Source organism: Streptopelia decaocto (genome assembly GCF_964273445.1).
Source record: "Streptopelia decaocto genome assembly, chromosome: 18".
NCBI lineage: Eukaryota > Metazoa > Chordata > Aves > Columbiformes > Columbidae > Streptopelia > Streptopelia decaocto.
This window is the reverse complement of record NC_138673.1, coordinates 542,866-559,311: the sequence shown is the minus strand read 5'-3', so window position 1 is coordinate 559,311 and position 16,446 is coordinate 542,866. Positions and strand designations below refer to the sequence as shown.

The 16,446-nt window shown below is 61.9% G+C and overlaps 2 protein-coding genes across 3 annotated transcripts; one reads left to right on the top strand and one right to left on the bottom strand.

Moving 5' to 3' along the window:
* Positions 1-7,928: 7,928 nt before the first annotated feature.
* On the bottom strand, positions 7,929-10,259 carry DNAJC30 (DnaJ heat shock protein family (Hsp40) member C30). The gene has a single exon (XM_082068314.1). The coding sequence runs from the start codon at positions 10,152-10,154 to the stop codon at positions 9,534-9,536; it is 621 nt and encodes a 206-aa protein (XP_081924440.1). The 5' UTR covers positions 10,155-10,259; the 3' UTR covers positions 7,929-9,533.
* Positions 10,183-16,200, top strand: BUD23 (BUD23 rRNA methyltransferase and ribosome maturation factor). Of its 2 annotated transcripts, XM_082068312.1 has the most exons (12): positions 10,183-10,291; positions 10,386-10,423; positions 10,952-11,047; positions 11,214-11,296; positions 11,381-11,477; positions 12,299-12,395; positions 13,209-13,259; positions 13,825-13,910; positions 14,123-14,168; positions 14,460-14,521; positions 15,590-15,679; positions 15,818-16,200. In XM_082068312.1, the coding sequence occupies exons 1-12, from the start codon at positions 10,244-10,246 to the stop codon at positions 15,870-15,872; spliced, it is 849 nt and encodes a 282-aa protein (XP_081924438.1). In that variant the 5' UTR covers positions 10,183-10,243; the 3' UTR covers positions 15,873-16,200. The 2 variants fall into 2 exon arrangements, with proteins under 2 accessions (XP_081924438.1, XP_081924439.1); XM_082068313.1 differs by lacking the exon at positions 10,952-11,047 and having other exon boundaries at positions 10,207-10,291.
* Positions 16,201-16,446: the final 246 nt, after the last annotated feature.

Below are 16,446 nucleotides of genomic sequence, written 5' to 3'. Positions count from 1 at the left end.
CAGCTGCAGCACTGGGGTACTTGTTCCCTGGTCCGGGTTGTCTCCTGTGCTGTTTAGAGCTTTAGATTTGGTTTCAGACTCTTCCTGTGCTTTCTGTCCTTGTCTAATTGTGGTGGGTTTTAATTCTTTCCCTGCAGCTTGGCACTGTTACGTAGACTGTTTAAAAATCATCGCAAAGTGTCCAGGGGCTCTGGTTCTGGCTACAAAGCACCCCAAAATATGGACCATTGGCTGGCAGTGTCTGATCACCCCCTCTAACACTGGGGGTACCCCATTCTTACTCCAAACTCCAGCCCTCACACATGGGGCTGGGCTAGTCATCCAGTACAATCAGTTAGAATGGGTTTAAGACTGAGCTAAACTGGGGACCAGACACTGTGGTTTTATTGACAGGCAAGGAGACAGGAGGCACTGGAATATATGGGGTTTCACAGGGCACTTCCTGCTTTCCTGGGTTCTACCAGCCTCAGTCAGGCTTGGTGGCCACATGTCAGAAGAGAGGACCATAATATGGTGGTAACCATGGCACAAAGAGCTTGGTTAGATCCCCATACCAGCCCTACAGGGCTAAACTAACCAGGGAAAGAAGGGGACTGAGCAGGAGCACTTAGGCAGCCGGTCAGTCCTTCAGGGACCAACTGTGCTGTGTCTTGGGGGGGTGGGATGCACAGGCAGTTCTGTCCTGCCCTGTGTGCTGGGTCCCCAGACCGCTGCCCGGCCACCCCGAGGGCTGCGGTGGGTGCTGTGTGAGTGACCAGAGCTGCCCGGCCACCCCGAGGGCTGTGGTGGGTGCTGTGTGAGTGACCAGAGCTGCCCGGCCACCCCGAGGGCTGCGGTGGGTGCTGTGTGAGTGACCAGAGCTGCCCGGCCACCCCGAGGGCTGCGGTGGGTGCTGTGTGAGGTGACCGGAGCTGCCCGGCCACCCCGAGGGCTGCGGTGGGTGCTGTGTGAGTGACCAGAGCTGCCCGGCCACCCCGAGGGCTGCGGTGGGTGCTGTGTGAGTGACCAGAGCTGCCCGGCCACCCCGAGGGCTGCGGTGGGTGCTGTGTGAGGTGACCGGAGCTGCGGCTGCAGCATGGAGATGTGATGTGTGTGCCTTGAGCTCCGAGCTCTGAGCACGCCCACCCAGGGGTGCTGGTGGGTAAGCACAAGACTTCTCCCCGGATCTGGATGCCCACCTGGGGGAAGGAGGCCACTTTTGCACTTGGCACAGAGGGAAAGGGTCCCAAGGCAATGGCATGAGGATACAGCGCATGCTCAAGCCCAGGACCAGGTACCTGTATGGGCTTAATGCCAGCCAGGGGCAATGCTGGCCAGCTGTGTCACTGCCCTGCAACACGGGACCAGGTGCAGCACTGGGCTGGCACTAGCACGTGTGCAACCATGCACAAGGAGCCAAACCACCCAAAGAACAGCCAGGCACAACCAGTGGTTCTGCCCAGCCCACGGCTGCCTTGCATGGCTCCCCGGGGCTGGGCAGTCCGAGGCAACGGTGCATGGACCTGTCACCAGCTCCAGGACAAACCTCCCTGGCCCTGAGTAGGTACTGAGTCATCTTACGGCAAAGGGCAAACGCTGCCCCATGAGTGCGAACCCTTGAGGCGAGCAGCTGCCTCTCTGCAGCCCAGGGAGGATGTGTCGCACCGCAGCTGACAGCGCTAAGAGTGATGCGCCAAAGAACAAGGTGCAATGAGCTGCTGTGGCCCTGGATGGATTTCTATCCAGAAGAGCCCTGCAGCACCCCCAGGCACCCACCCAGCTCGGGTAGTGGTGGGCAGCCCTCTGGTCCTGTTGTGCTGGCCGCCACTCCACTCCAGCCAAGGTCCTTTAACCACCGGGAAGGTGCCAAACAAGGTGAGCCCCTGCCCTGGGGACGTTCCTCCTGCCCTGGAGTTGGTCCTGTCCAGTTTGGAGCAGATAGTGCCCCAGGTGGGTGGCCAGACCCCAGCAGGTGCAGTGGCCCTGCTGGGGAGCGCATGTGCAGCGTCAGAGCGCGCTGTGCAGCGTCAGAGTGTGCTGTGCAGCGTCAGAGTGTGCTGTGCAGCGTCAGAGCGTGCTGTGCAGCGTCAGAGCGTGCTGTGCCTCTGGGGGAGGTGGCAGTGGTGGGCGTCTGCCCCTTTGTCCCTTGAGTGCACAGGCAGCGCCTCACCATACAGGCAGCTCCAACCCTTCTGCAGGCCTGTCCTGGGAATGGGGAGGCCAAACCTCGAATCCTGGGGGCAGTTTTGGGCCTCTCACGCCAAGAAAGGCCTTGAGGTGCTGGAGCGAGTTGAGAGAAGGGAACGGAGCTGGTGAGGGGCTGGAGCACAAGTGTGATGGAGCGGCTGAGGGACCTGGGGGTTCAGCTGGAGAACAGGAGCTGAGGGGAGACCTTCTGATCTCTGAACTGCCTGAAAGGAGCTTGGAGCCAGGGGGGTCGGGCTCTGCTCCCAGGAACAAGCGCCAGGAGCAGAGGAAACGGCCTCAAGTTGCGCCAGGGGAGGCTGAGGTTGGATGTGGGGAACAATTTCTTCCCCAAAGGGCTGTGGGGCATTGGAACAGGCTGCCCAGGGCAGTGCTGGAGTCACCATCCCTGGAGGGCTGGACAGACGGACATGAGGTTCTCAGGACATGGGGCAGTGCCAGGGGTGGGGTAACTATTGGACTAGATGAACTTGAGGGTCTTTTCCAACCAAAATGATCCTGTGATTCTGTGACACAGTCCAGCACAGGGTGCAAGACAGGGATGCTGGTAACAGGCAGGAGCTGGCAGCAGCACCTGGTGATTCCTCTGTGCCCTTCCTTGCCTGCACAGTGGCTTTCACTCCCTGTGCCAAGTGCTGCCTGCCCTGCAGGGCCACACTGAGAGGGGCTCAATGTGCTCCTGCTCACCCCGGGGAGCAGCAGGGCTTCTTGCCAACCAGGTGTTCACCTGCATTTCTGTACTGGGCCAGGCAGTAGCCTGGAGCCAGCTCAGCCCCTCTGCCAGCGGGTGGGCAGTCAAACCCAGAGGGGCAGGCAGGGAGCAGGCACAGGCAGGGAGCGGGCACAGGCAGGGAGCAGGGCAGGCACAGGCAGGGAGCGGGCACAGGCAGGGAGCGGGCACAGGCAGGGCAGGCACAGGCAGGGAGCAGGGCAGGCACAGGCAGGGAGCGGGCACAGGCAGGGAGCAGGGCAGGCACAGGCAGGGAGCGGGCACAGGCAGGGAGCGGGCACAGGCAGGGCAGGCACAGGCAGGGAGCAGGGCAGGCACAGGCAGGGCAGGCACAGGCAGGGAGCGGGCACAGGCAGGGAGCAGGGCAGGCACAGGCAGGGAGCAGGGCAGGCACAGGCAGGGAGCAGGGCAGGCACAGGCAGGGAGCAGGGCAGGCACAGGCAGGGAGCGGGCACAGGCAGGGAGCAGGGCAGGCACAGGCAGGGAGCGGGCACAGGCAGGGCAGGCACAGGCAGGGAGCAGGGCAGGCACAGGCAGGGCAGGCACAGGCAGGGAGCAGGGCAGGCACAGGCAGGGAGCAGGGCAGGCACAGGCAGGGAGCGGGGCAGGCACAGGCAGGGAGCAGGGCAGGCACAGGCAGGGAGCGGGGCAGGCACAGGCAGGGAGCAGGGCAGGCACAGGCGGGGAGCAGGGCAGGCACAGGCGGGGAGCGGGGCAGGCACAGGCAGGGAGCGGGGCAGGCACAGGCAGGGAGCGGGGCAGGCACAGGCAGGGAGCAGGGCAGGCACAGGCGGGGAGCGGGGCAGGCACAGGCAGGGCAGGCACAGGCGGGGAGCGGGGCAGGCACAGGCAGGGAGCGGGGCAGGCACAGGCAGGGAGCAGGGCAGGCACAGGCGGGGAGCGGGGCAGGCACAGGCAGGGCAGGCACAGGCGGGGAGCAGGGCAGGCACAGGCAGGGCAGGCACAGGCAGGGAGCAGGGCAGGCACAGGCAGGGAGCGGGCACAGGCAGGGCAGGCACAGGCAGGGAGCGGGCACAGGCAGGGCAGGCACAGGCAGGGAGCGGGGCAGGCACAGGCAGGGCAGGCACAGGCAGGGAGCGGGGCAGGCACAGGCAGGGAGCGGGGCAGGCACAGGCAGGGCAGGCACAGGCAGGGAGCAGGGCAGGCACAGGCAGGGAGCGGGGCAGGCACAGGCAGGGAGCAGGGCAGGCACAGGCAGGGAGCAGGGCAGGCACAGGCAGGGAGCAGGGCAGGCACAGGCGGGGAGCGGGCACAGGCAGGGAGCGGGGCAGGCACAGGCAGGGAGCAGGGCAGGCACAGGCAGGGAGCGGGGCAGGCACAGGCAGGGCAGGCACAGGCAGGGCAGGCACAGGCAGGGAGCAGGGCAGGCACAGGCAGGGAGCGGGGCAGGCACAGGCAGGGAGCGGGGCAGGCACAGGCAGGGAGCGGGCACAGGCAGGAGTTGGCCCTGCCAGCTCTATGGCCGCCCCTCCCCCTGGAGCCAGGCTTGGGTAAGTAGCAGCTCCCAGCCCCGGAGGGACAGGACGCCTGGGACAAAAGGGGTGTCCCCAACACGGGCAGCCTCCAGGAGACCTTCTGGGCCACCACCCCATGTTGGCGGGGGATGCAAAGCCCCAGGCTGGGGCTGGACCATGATGGGCGGTGTTGGGGTGCCCCAGCTGGGCCCCCGGGCAGCAGGCACCGCGCAGGCAGCGGGGCTGTGAGCAGGAGCAAACTCTATTAACGATTAACTCTGTTAACAGACAATCACCGCAGGGAACGCTGCAGAGGCGGGAGCTGCCCTCCCACCCACGCTGCGGCCACTGTGTGGCCCCTCTGGGCGGGGGGCAGAGCCCCTGTGGGGTGCAGAGCGCTGCCCGCGGGCAGGTGAGGGCTGGGCTGTCCCAGGGCTGTCCCCTCACCCCCCCCCGCCAGGCTGGGTGCGGGAGCCACCCCTCCAGTGCTGCCCAGGACCGTGCTCACCCAGCCTGCAGCTCCTTGGCTCTGCCCCGCGTGCCCCGGCCCAGCTGGCACCCCCAAAGTCCTGCCAGGTTTAACCCCTTCCTCACTAAGAGCAGCCCAGCTTCTCCAGGTAGAGGGAAGAGGCCCAAATGAGGCACTGAGCCCCCATGCCCGCAGCTGCACCCCCAGCAGCTGAGGAAGGAGCTCAGCGCTCCCAGCCTGCGGTGACAAGGACGCCAGCCCACGAGAGCGGGCGCAGATGGGCTGGGGAACGGAGTCTGCGCCGAGCCCGCACGGCCCCAGGACTGGCGCGGTCAGGCCTCAGCTGGGCTTGTCCCAGCTTGCCTGGAGCTTTCATTTGATTTACTTAGTTTATAAGAGCATCTAATTACCAAGTGGTCATTAACTGATGAGTTTTAGTTTTGCTTCCCTGTTACAGTGGCATGGTAGGTACGATGTGTGTTGTTAGTAATTCAAGGGTGTGAATGAGTAACCAGAAGGTGAACAGAACAAGCCCTGGTGAAGGTGCCGGGCAGAGCACTGCGGGCCTGGGGGGGCTCAGAGCGACAGCTGAGGCCCCACCAACAACTCACCCTTGGGCAGCTCCTTCCAGTGACACAAATCTGAGAGCTGACAGAAATTGGTGCCAGGTGTGGGTGAGCAAAGAATGAGCATCTAGTGTGCATAAAATAGATCACTTACTGTAAATGCAGATGCAATGCGGAGCTTCAGAACAATGAAGAGAAGGGCAGGATGTGCTCGTAAATGTGTAAAAGTGGTCCCAGTGGGACTTGAGAGTGAGGAGGAAGAAATCCCTACTGTTGGCATCACACTCCTCCCAGCAAAGGCCTCAGGACAACTCACTGCGACCTCCTGCGCAGCTGAGCCTGCTGTCCCCACCCCGCGGGCACAGCCCAGGGCTGCACAACAGCTGTGACCGCAGCATCTTACTGGCATTGGTTCTGTGTAGCTGCAACATCCTCCAAAGGGGGCAAAGCCTGCAGGACATGCGAGTGGCAGCCATTCCCTGCTGTGACCTCCGGCCACAGCCGCCTTGCCCCCAGCTGCAAGAAGGCGGCTGTCACAGAAACTGCCCTCTGGCTCAGTATCCCCTTAGGACCTGTTCTTGGTTTCCCTTGGGTGTGAGGACAGCAAAGGTGACAGGCAGCTGCAGAGCTTCACTCTCTCCTGCACAAAAATTTTTACCAGGACTGGTGCAGCCAGCAGGCCCAGGGCAGTGCTGGGAATGGGGAGGACAAACCGCCAACCCTGGGGGCAGTTCTGGGCCCCTCATGCCAAGAGAGGCCTTGAGGTGCAGGAGCGAGTGGAGAGAAGGGAACGGAGCTGGTGAGGGGCTGGAGCACAAGTGTGATGGGAGCGGCTGAGGGACCTGGGGGGTTCAGCTGGAGAACAGGAGCTGAGGGGAGACCTTCTGATCTCTGAACTGCCTGAAAGGAGCTTGGAGCCAGGGGGGTCGGGCTCTGCTCCCCAGGAACAAGCGCCAGGAGCAGAGGAAACGGCCTCAAGTTGCGCCAGGGGAAGATCAGATTGCATATTGGGAACAACTTCTGCCCAGGGCAGTGCTGGAGTCACCATCCCTGGAGGACTGGACAGATGGAGATGATGTTCTCAGGGCCACGGGGCAGTGCCGGGGGTGAGGTAACAGTTGGACTTGATGAGCTTGAGGTGACACTGGGGAGAAGTACACATGGTACCACCCCAGAAGGGACAGACTGGATGCCCCAAGCATCTCTCCACACCCTGCACGCCACGCTTCCCCTCCTTGGGCCAAACAGCAGCACAACTGAGCGCCGCCCGCAGCGCCCAAGTGCGGAGAGTGCGGGAGCACAGGGGGTTTGTCACGAGCACACAGCAGCTCCCGCGCGTCACAGCAGCACCGGGCGGGTCTCCACCGGCAGAAGCCAAGGCCATGGTGGCCCGGGGGCCATCTCAGCCACTCCTGCTGACTGCGGGCAGCGCCTGCCCCCCCAGCACGGCCTCAGGGAAACAGGAGCCCCCTCCTCCCCACCCTCTTCCTCAACCTGCTGCAGTCACTATGTGCAACACCAGCTTGTCCTCCCTACTCCATTTTCCAGCAAGTACAAGGAATATTTACCACCCAAGCCCCTCAAAAGAAAGCTGTCATTTTGCCAGCAGCTTAGGGCTGGATAGCTTTAATGTTCAAGATACATCAGGGAGACCTGAGGATGAAGGGGAAGAACCAGCAACATGAGCTGCCCAAAGCACCCACTGAAAGGCACATGGATTAGCTCAGTTTTGAGTACCTCACCCCGCAATTTGTGACACAGAGCAGGAGAGTCAGCCCAGCTGCCTTATGGAGCAGCTCTTCTCCCTCCCAGTGTTGGGGCAGAGCGATGCGGGGGCACCACCGAGCCTGGCTCTGCTGCTGCAGTCTGCGCTGCCCCAGAGCAGGAGCTGAGCTCAGGGCTGGGCACAGAGCCGACCCGTGGGCACAGCCCACAGCCCAGGCCTCGGCACCACAGGCCGCTCAGAAACACCGCGCCAGAGGACACCTGGTGTTCGGCAGGGCATCTAATAAACCTGCAAGCCACGACATCCGGAACTGGAACGTTGCTCCCTACCACCCTCCACTTCCCGTGGATGTCTCTGGCTTTCGCAGTGTGAAAGAGAACATTTCCTGCCAAATTCTGCTAGAGAAGCTGCCTCTGGGCTTTCAGGTGACTTGGTTTATAGCATCAAAATGCAGCAGCATGTGACACAGAGCCACAACTCCAGAGCCTTTCACTCTGTAACTAATGCTCGTGAATGCCGAGCTCCTGCTGCCATTTCAGCACTATAATCCCACACAGAGGGGCGGACTGACAACTGGAGAGCATCCTGACAAGCTCGCTCTCCCCACCTTTGGGCTGAATTTGCTTCAAACACGCAGCAGTCTCTGCAGCCTGCAGCTGGACATGGTACCATGCTCTCCAGACACGGCAGAAAGCTCAGCTAACAGCCCTACCCGTGGACATTACGTTCCCTGCCACGCCATTGCCCGAGGCTCAGTTCAGCATCACACAACTATGCAGCTGGAAAACATGGGGCATTCGCTTTTAATGTTCTTGTGTTGGAAGAAGACAGAACCCAGGCCCAGTGCAGTGAGAGGCGAGGGCTGGCGCCTGCGCACACTGCAGCCGGGCCCGCAAATCCAGTGCAAAATAACAAAGTCTTTGGCACACTCAGCGTTCAGTACCACAAAGCTCCGCTCACTCCATGCGGTACCAGCACAGCACGGGTGAAACCTTCACCCAAGCGAAGACAAAAGCTCTGAGAGACACAATCTTTAGTTCTAAGAACACTTAAATAGGCAAATACTCTTTATGTGCAAATGATGCTTAGACACGTGTAAAACCCTCGGTGCTCAGAGTGCACCGCTCCAGGCACCAGGGCCTGTGCGGGATGGGCTTGTGCGAAGTTCCTGGGCAGCCCCAGACAGGACAGGCTGTTCTGAGCACAGAAGTGTTTTGGGCAGCACCTCCAGGCGATGGTTCACGCCGACCAGGACACGAGCTGGCACGGGCCCAGGTTTCCCTCTCCCAGGCTGCTGAAGCCAAGACTCCCACACTCACCACACAGCGAGGGAAGCCCTGAACAGGGACAGACAAGGGCAATGATGCAGTTTGGAGATCAACACTCATAAAATTCCCCAAAGTTGTAGTAACAACAGGTGTGACAGCGCAGAGGTGACAGGTCTTCGATTATCAGAAAACCACAGAGAGCCCTAACTCAGCAGCAGTGAGAGCACCCTCCATGAACCCACACAGCACACAACCACCACTGACAGACATTTAATCTCTGCTGAGGCTCAGAAGAGGCACGTGGGTACCGCCAAGGTCAAACAGCAGGAGGGGACAGGTCACAGTCCACAAAGCAGAGTCCGTGAACTGCATTTACCTGTCGGGCACTGTGTCTGCAGGCCGGACTGGCACAGAGGGCACAGCGCAGCTCGTTGAGCCCCCATGTCACACCAGCCAGGTCACACGGGCGGGGGGCACATCACAGCCTGCAGAGCAGAGCCCACCCGTGGCATCCAGCGGTCACACGTGGTCTGCGGGTCACAGCTGTGGAGGTCACATCACAACCACGTCTGCCAGATGCGCTCGGTGTCTGAAGGTCACACAGGCAGCGGGGTCAGGTCACAGACCACGGGGCAGAGACTCACGGTACCTGCTGGTCACACACCGTGTCCGAAGGTCACACCAGCCAGGGGAAATGTCACAGCCCGAGGAGCAGACACCAACACAGCACCTGCCACCTGTGCAGGTACAGGGGACACCCCCCGCCAGCTGCCATGCCCGCTGTGACACTCCCTCCCGCTGAGCCGTGGGGCTGGGTGGGTGCCGTGCCGCTGTGACGCTCCGTCCCGCTGAGCCGTGGGGCCGGGTGGTGCCCCGTGGCCGCTGTGACGCTCCGTCCCGCTGAGCCGTGGGGCCGGGTGGGTGCCCCGTGGCCGCTGTGACGCTCCGTCCCGCTGAGCCGTGGGGCCGGGTGGGTGCCCCGTGGCCGCTGTGACGCTCCGTCCCGCTGAGCCGTGGGGCCGGGTGGTGCCCCGTGGCCGCTGTGACGCTCCGTCCCGCTGAGCCGTGGGGCCGGGTGGGTGCCGTGGCCGCCCCGCTCCGCCGCGGCGCTGCTGTCACTTGAGGCCGTAGATGATGGCGAAGCTCAGGACGAAGAAGAGCCCCACGGAGAGGTCAGCGAGCAGCCTGAAGCGCCCCCGGGCCGCGGCCTCCTCCCGGCGGAGCCGCAGCTGCTCCCTCCTCACGCGCAGCAGCCGCTCCCGCTCCAGCTGCTCCCCGTAGTGCGCCCGGTAGAACGCGTCGAAGTCGAAGGGCGGCGGGACGGGGCCCGGGCGGGCGGCGGGGGCCCGGGGGGGCGGCGGGGCGGGGGCGGGCGGGCGGCCCGCGGGCGGGGGGGCGCCGCGCAGCTCCCGGGGGCCGAGCAGGCCGCGGTCGTACTGGCGGCGCAGCGCGGCGCTGCCCAGCACCCGGTAGGCCTCGCTCACGGCGGCGAAGCGCGCGGCGGCGGCGGCGCTGCCGGCGTTGCGGTCGGGGTGGTAACGGAACGACTGCGCGTAGTACGCGCTCTTGATCTGCGCCGCCGTCGCCGTGGCCGCCACCCCCAGCACCTCGTACAGGTTTGTTCCGCCGCCGCCGCCCGTCTGCGCGCTGCGGGACGGCGCCAGGCCGCGGCCGGGCCGGGGGGCGCAGCGGGCGGGCAGGAGGCGCCGCAGGCGGCCGAGCGCTGCCGGCTCCATGGGCCGCGCCGCCTCAGCGCCCGCCCAACGCCATCTTGGCCGCGACGGCAGCTCCGCAGGCGGCGCGGGGCAGTGACGTCACGCGCGGCATGGCGGGCAGCGGCAGCCGGCCCGAGCACCGGGGCCCGCCCGAGCTGGTGAGCGGGGACGGGGCGGGACGGAGCCGCGGACGGAGCCGCGGACGGAGCCGGGCGGCCGCGGCCTCACTGCCCCGTCTCCTTCTCGTTGCAGTTCTACAATGAGGCCGAGGCGCGGAAGTACACTCAGAAGTACGGCAGCGCGGGCGCGGCGGAGCTGGGCGCGGGCCTGTCGTGGGGCGGCGGTGGAGGGGGAGGGGGGTCGGTCATGGGGCGGCGGTGCCGGGGGACGGGGGTCGGTCATGGGGCGGTGCCGGGGGACGGGGGTCGGTCGTGGTGCGGTGCCGGGGGACGGGGGTCGGTCGTGGGGCGGTGCCGGGGGATGGGGGTCGGTCGTGGGGCGGTGCCGGGGGATGGGGGTCGGTCGTGGTGCGGTGCCGGGGGATGGGGGTCGGTCGTGGTGCGGTGCCGGGGGAGGGGGGTCGGTCGTGGTGCGGTGCCGGGGGATGGGGGTCGGTGCTGCCGGGGGCGGTGCCGGGGGATGGGGGTCGGTCGTGGGGCGGTGCCGGGGGATGGGGGTCGGTCGTGGGGCGGTGCCGGGGGATGGGGGTCGGTCGTGGGGCGGCGGTGCCGGGGGGGCTCGGTGCTGCCGGGGGCGGTGCCGGGGGAGGGGGTGGAATCCCGCGGGCCCCGCCAGCTCCCCGCCTGTCCGTCCCGCAGCTCCCGGGTGGTGCGGATCCAGGCGCAGATGGCGGAGCGTGCCGTGGAGCTGCTGGGGCTGCCCGCGGACCGGCCGTGCCTGCTGCTGGACGTGGGGTGAGCGGGGCTGCCCGGTGTCCCGGCACATGCGGCACGGGGGTTGGCCGGGGCGGCCGGGGCCGCGGCTCCAGCGTCTCTGTGCGGGTGACGAGAGGGACGGGCGGCTGCGCCTTTGGGCCTCCGCCCAGCTCCATGATCCCTGTGCTTTCCCCTCCCTGTCCAGCTGCGGCTCCGGGCTGAGCGGGGATCACATCTCCGAGGAGGGTCACTACTGGGTTGGCCTGGACATCAGCCCCGCCATGCTGGGTGAGCGGCTCCTCCTGCCACCCCCCTCACCCCCTGTGCGCTTCCCAACCGCAGGACCGGCTGCCTGAGCTGTTTTCTGTGCAGATGTGGCTGTGGAGAGGGAGGTGGACGGAGATCTGCTGCTTGCAGATGCGGGCCAGGGCATCCCCTTCAGGCCTGGCATGTTTGATGGCTGCATCAGGTGAGTCTGTGTATACAGCGAGTTCTTTTGATAGCCCATATGGCTGCATTGTCTGTACAGCACACACGATCCGTGTACAGAACATAACCAGATGAGCATGAGTGTCCTTATCAGTCACTCTCTTTGCTCCACGCAACTTGACTCCACCTCTCTGGGACAATCTGCTGAGATCCTGGATAGTAGCGGCAGCTTCCAGCAGTTGTTTCCCAAGTGACACTTGTCTGCTTTTTGTGCTGGTGAACTAGGAAGTTTATTGAAGTAAGTAAAAAAAGCCTGGGGATGTTGTCAGGAGGCTTGAGACCTGCTCCGTGGGGGAACACAGAAAATATGTGTGTACCATTGCTCAGCTGCAAGGTCGGGCCCTGGATTCAAGGTTTGATGGCTGGTTTTGAGGAGGCAGGGATAGGTGAAGGGGACAAACACTTTTCTTCTTCACGGATACCTCAGGTGCTGGGAAGGAGCAGGGACTGTCCATTGCTGATCCAAACACTCTGTTTGGGGTTGCTCATTGGCAAAAACCACACAGCCATGCAGGGGCCACAGCTGAGCATTGGAGTTGTTCGAGCACCTGGCCTAAAGGGGATGCTTGGTGATTGTTTTGTGCTTGAATGACTACTGTGCCTCGTAGGGTTTTGACATAGTGAGTGTCTGGGGGGGGCTGTGTAACTGCAAAACAGAAGGTGAAGCTACATGGACAAAATTAAATTGTTTCCTTGAAGCCTCACGCATGCTTAGTGCTGGAAGTAAGCTCAGGGAGAGGTGACGAGCTCTGCAAAATAATTGATGGCTCATTATTCTGGGGGTCTTGTTTTCTTTCTCAGTATTTCTGCAGTACAGTGGCTTTGTAATGCTGATAAGAAATCCCACAGCCCTCCAAAACGCCTTTATCAGTTCTTCTCAACTCTTTATACGGCCTTGGTAAGTGTTGTGCTCTCCCAGTCAGCAGACCTCTGCCTACTTTTACATCCTCGCTGGTACATTTTACCAAGATATTTTAAGTATTGTAAGTAAATGTTACTCTGGACCAGTGGACTGGCAGGAGCACCCAGTCCTCTCTCCTCGCCTGCCTGCATGGTGTCTTCTGCTCCCGTGATCCCTGCTGGTACCCCTGGGCCTTGAATCACAGCATCATTTTGGTTGGGAAAGACCCTCAAGATCATCCAGTCCAACCATCCCCCACCCCTGGCACTGCCCCGTGTCCTGAGAACCTCATGTCCGTCTGTCCAGCCCTCCAGGGATGGTGACTCCAGCACTGCCCTGGGCAGCCTGTTCCAATGCCCCACAGCCCTTTGGGGAAGAAATTGTTCCCACATCCAACCTCACCCTCCCCTGGTGCAACTTGAGGCCGTTTCCTCTGCTCCTGGCGCTTGTTCCTGGGGAGCAGAGCCCGACCCCCCTGGCTCCAAGCTCCTTTCAGGCAGTTCAGAGATCAGAAGGTCTCCCCTCAGCTCCTGTTCTCCAGCTGAACCCCCCAGGTCCCTCAGCCGCTCCCATCACACTTGTGCTCCAGCCCCTTCCCCAGCTCTGAACTTGCTTCAGCACCTCGAGTTCTTGGCGTGAGGGGCACTTGCTGTGCTGTGGGGGAGCTGGCTCTGCACGCTGAGCAGCTCTTGTGGGAGAGTTTCCCTGGAGGCTTTGGAGAGGTGGGCACCGGTGTCTTGGTGAGGAGTTGGGTGACTGGAGGGGTTGCCTGCACTGAGAGATGTTTGTGACTAAATTTATTTCCTGTAGGCCCGAGGATCCCGAGCTGTCCTGCAACTGTATCCCGAGAACTCAGAACAGGTACAGGACATCAGTCAGTGGGGAGGAGGTACAGGCAGAGCCAGGCAGAGCAGTCCTGTGCTCTTGGGCGCTGTGAATGCATTGTGTTTCTCCATCTGTAAAGTTCTTCAAGAGGCCCCCCCAAAAAATGTATGAGAATGCCCTATGCAATTTCTTTTGCTTCACAGGTTGTCTTGGGCTGAGCTTTAAAATCAAAGAAATTGGCAGGATGCCATCTGAATCTGCTGTCATAGATTTTTCCCATGTGACTGGTTTGAAAACTGGCCTGTAGTCATCAGCACCGGAACGCCAGGGCTGGAAAATCCAGCCAAGTATCCCTCTCCTAGGGACTCTGCTGCCTCAGTTAACCCAGGCTGGGCAGACGGGCAGGGAGAACCCAACCAAGGCAGTGGAGTGGGGTCAGAAGGGCTCTGCAGAGCGGGGAGCTCGGGAGCTGAACAGAGTTGAGCAGGAGGAGGAAGGACCCCACTTTGGCACACACAGTGAGCTGTGGCTGAGCCCGCAGGTCTCCTGGGGTCGCTGGTGCCTGACTGCTGAATAACTCTGGCATGTGCTTTTTTTCCAGCTGGAGCTCATCACGGCCCAAGCCATGAGAGCTGGTTTTACTGGGGGAATGGTGGTGGATTACCCCAACAGCGCCAAAGCCAAGAAGTGAGTCCTGTGTCTCTGACTATGCGTGTGTTCGGGTTGAGGTCTGGGTTTAGCAGTGATTTTTCTTACCAAGCTGTTCTGTCTCCCGTGATACAGTCCTGGAGAGAAGTTACGGCTTAGATCTGACTGTTATCAACAATCTCAGTCTTGCTTAGGGTTTGGGAATCAAAGGCTGAATCGCAGCTTCACCTTCCTTATTCTTGTTGTTTCAGGTTCTTCCTTTGTCTCTTTGTTGGGACATCTGGCACGTTACCAAAGGTGAGGAGCTCTGTGAGGCAGCAGCGTTGACTGTGGAAGAGGTGTGGACAAGAGTGGGAGCCCAGCAGCTCTCTGCATGCAGTGTGACTTCATTTATACGTTTGCTCTCAGTCTCACCAACCCCTCCTCTCCCTGAGATCTGGTTTCTTTGCTACAGTTTTGGGAAGACCAGATTTTTCCTGCTCCACTCCTTCCCCTTGCAGAGCCCTGGCTTCCCCTTTATTGAGATGGCATGACTGTTAGCTCTGTCTGCTCTGGAGAAGAGTGAAACTTCTTAATTTTGTTTTTTAGGGCCTTGGTACTGAGTGTGCTGATGGAGAAGAGATGCAGCAGGCAAAGTTCACCAATGAGAGGTATCGTGTAGGGGGTGAAGCTGCGGGTTCTCCCCAGGCAGGTGGTGCGGAGGGTGTAGGAGCTGGGTTCTGCTCAGGACCACAGCGCTGCCGTGTGAGAAGGGACTGAAGAGAGCGGACTGGGAGGACCCTTGGCAGCCCAGTTGGGCACTGCTTGATCTTATCAAAGGGCCTCAGGCACCAGGAACGGAACGGGTTAGTCTGGAGGTTTTTGCTGTGGCATCGTGGGGCTGTTGGCGCTTACCCGAGAGCTGCAGCTGAGCAGTTTGAGGTGTGCGTTCTGTCCGGCGCTGCGCTCTCCAGCTCCGTGCTGGAGTGTAGGTGCTGGGAGGGGGAGCGTTTACAGTGCTGGTGGTACGTACTATGTGTGGCTGTTTGAGTTAGGGAGGCAGGCTGCTGTGCCTGAAGCCTGGTGTTCCCTTTCTTCTGCTGTCAAATTCTTTGCTTAGTTTGGGGGGTTTCTTCTGCTGCTGGCCTGGTCTGCTTCCATGGGAGTGGTGCAAGCAGGAGCCCCTCTTGCAGCCAGTGGGAGAGACAGAGAACAAAAACCGGAGGGAAATCGTCATGGCTGCCAGGAGCTTGTGGCTGCCATGTTTTCCTGCCTCTTACACTGCTGTTCTCTCCTCACTTACTCCAGGGTGTGTGTGGTTTTGGAGGGCGGTAGCAGAACTGGCAACTTTTTTGGAAGCCAGAGGTTTTGGCTGCTGTGTTCAGAAGAGCAGCAGGGGGAGGGTGGTTGTGCTTGAGCACGTGTTCCACCGAGATCCCAGAGCCCAGCGTGCCACTGGTGTGTCAGGGTGGCCTGGGGAGCACTGCCCTGCTGCACTCCATGAGCGGGGGTGTCCCTCAGCTCAGAACCACGGTTGGAAGCAGCCTCCTCCCCCACTGCATCTGGAGCTGGACTGTCTGGCCACCTGCCCCAGTGCTGGCTGAACCTCTTTCAATCGCAGGGGTCCTCACTGGTTTTAGGAGGCAGAGGGTATGCCCAGTTTGGGGTGACAATCCTCCATGGCAGAAAACTCTGGCCATGCACCTCAGTTCTTCCAGCTCTGTGTGCTTCCTCTGTAGGACACGGTTCAGAAACGCCAAGGGCAAGTCTGTGAAGAAAAGCCGGGACTGGATCCTTGAGAAGAAAGAGCGTAGACGACGACAGGGCAAGTAAGTTCAGCTGGGTCCTGCCAGTTGTGCTCGTCTGGCTGCTGTCACTTCTTCAAACTCCTGCCACAAACCCGCTTCCTTTCCCCTCCCAGAATGACCCGTGGGTTGTACTCAGGTGCTTTCTGCTTTTCTTCGCAGGGAAGTGCGAGCAGACACGAAATACACTGGTCGGAAGCGCCGCCCTCGCTTCTGAATTGCTCTGGACACCGCTGGCATGGGAGATGGTGTGTTGGTCCCCTCAGTGCCTCCTGTGGATGGCACAGATGCACAGCCCAGGCCTGGGACTTGCTGGGACAGGTCACGCTGGCTTTTGGCGTTGTAAACTGGCTCGGGTGCTGCCCAACAGCAACTGCAAAGCTGCCAGCCCTGTTTTCCTGGTGAAGGTGGAGCAGCAGACAGTGCTCTGGCCACTTGGCGTCCGCAGTGCCATTGATGATCTGCCTGAGAGTGCGGTGAGCCAGCGGGAGCTCCCGGTGACCCGAACTTACATCCGGCCTCCTCACTAAACAGTCACCGAGTCAGACGTGCTGCTGGTGTCCTGTGTCCTGCCATCAGTGCAGGGGGTGCTGAGGTGGGAACCGAGCACCCAGCTCCTTTCCAGTATCCCCTGCACCCCCAGGAGGGGGTCAGGCAGGATAAGGGTGCGTGTCCTCTGCGGGCAGATCTCGGTGTTATTCCTGTGGTGATTGCTCCTGTGGGTGCTTTGCTTGAGGCCCCCCAGTGTGATTTAATGCTCCCACGGTGCTCGCATTGTCCGCACCCCTGCC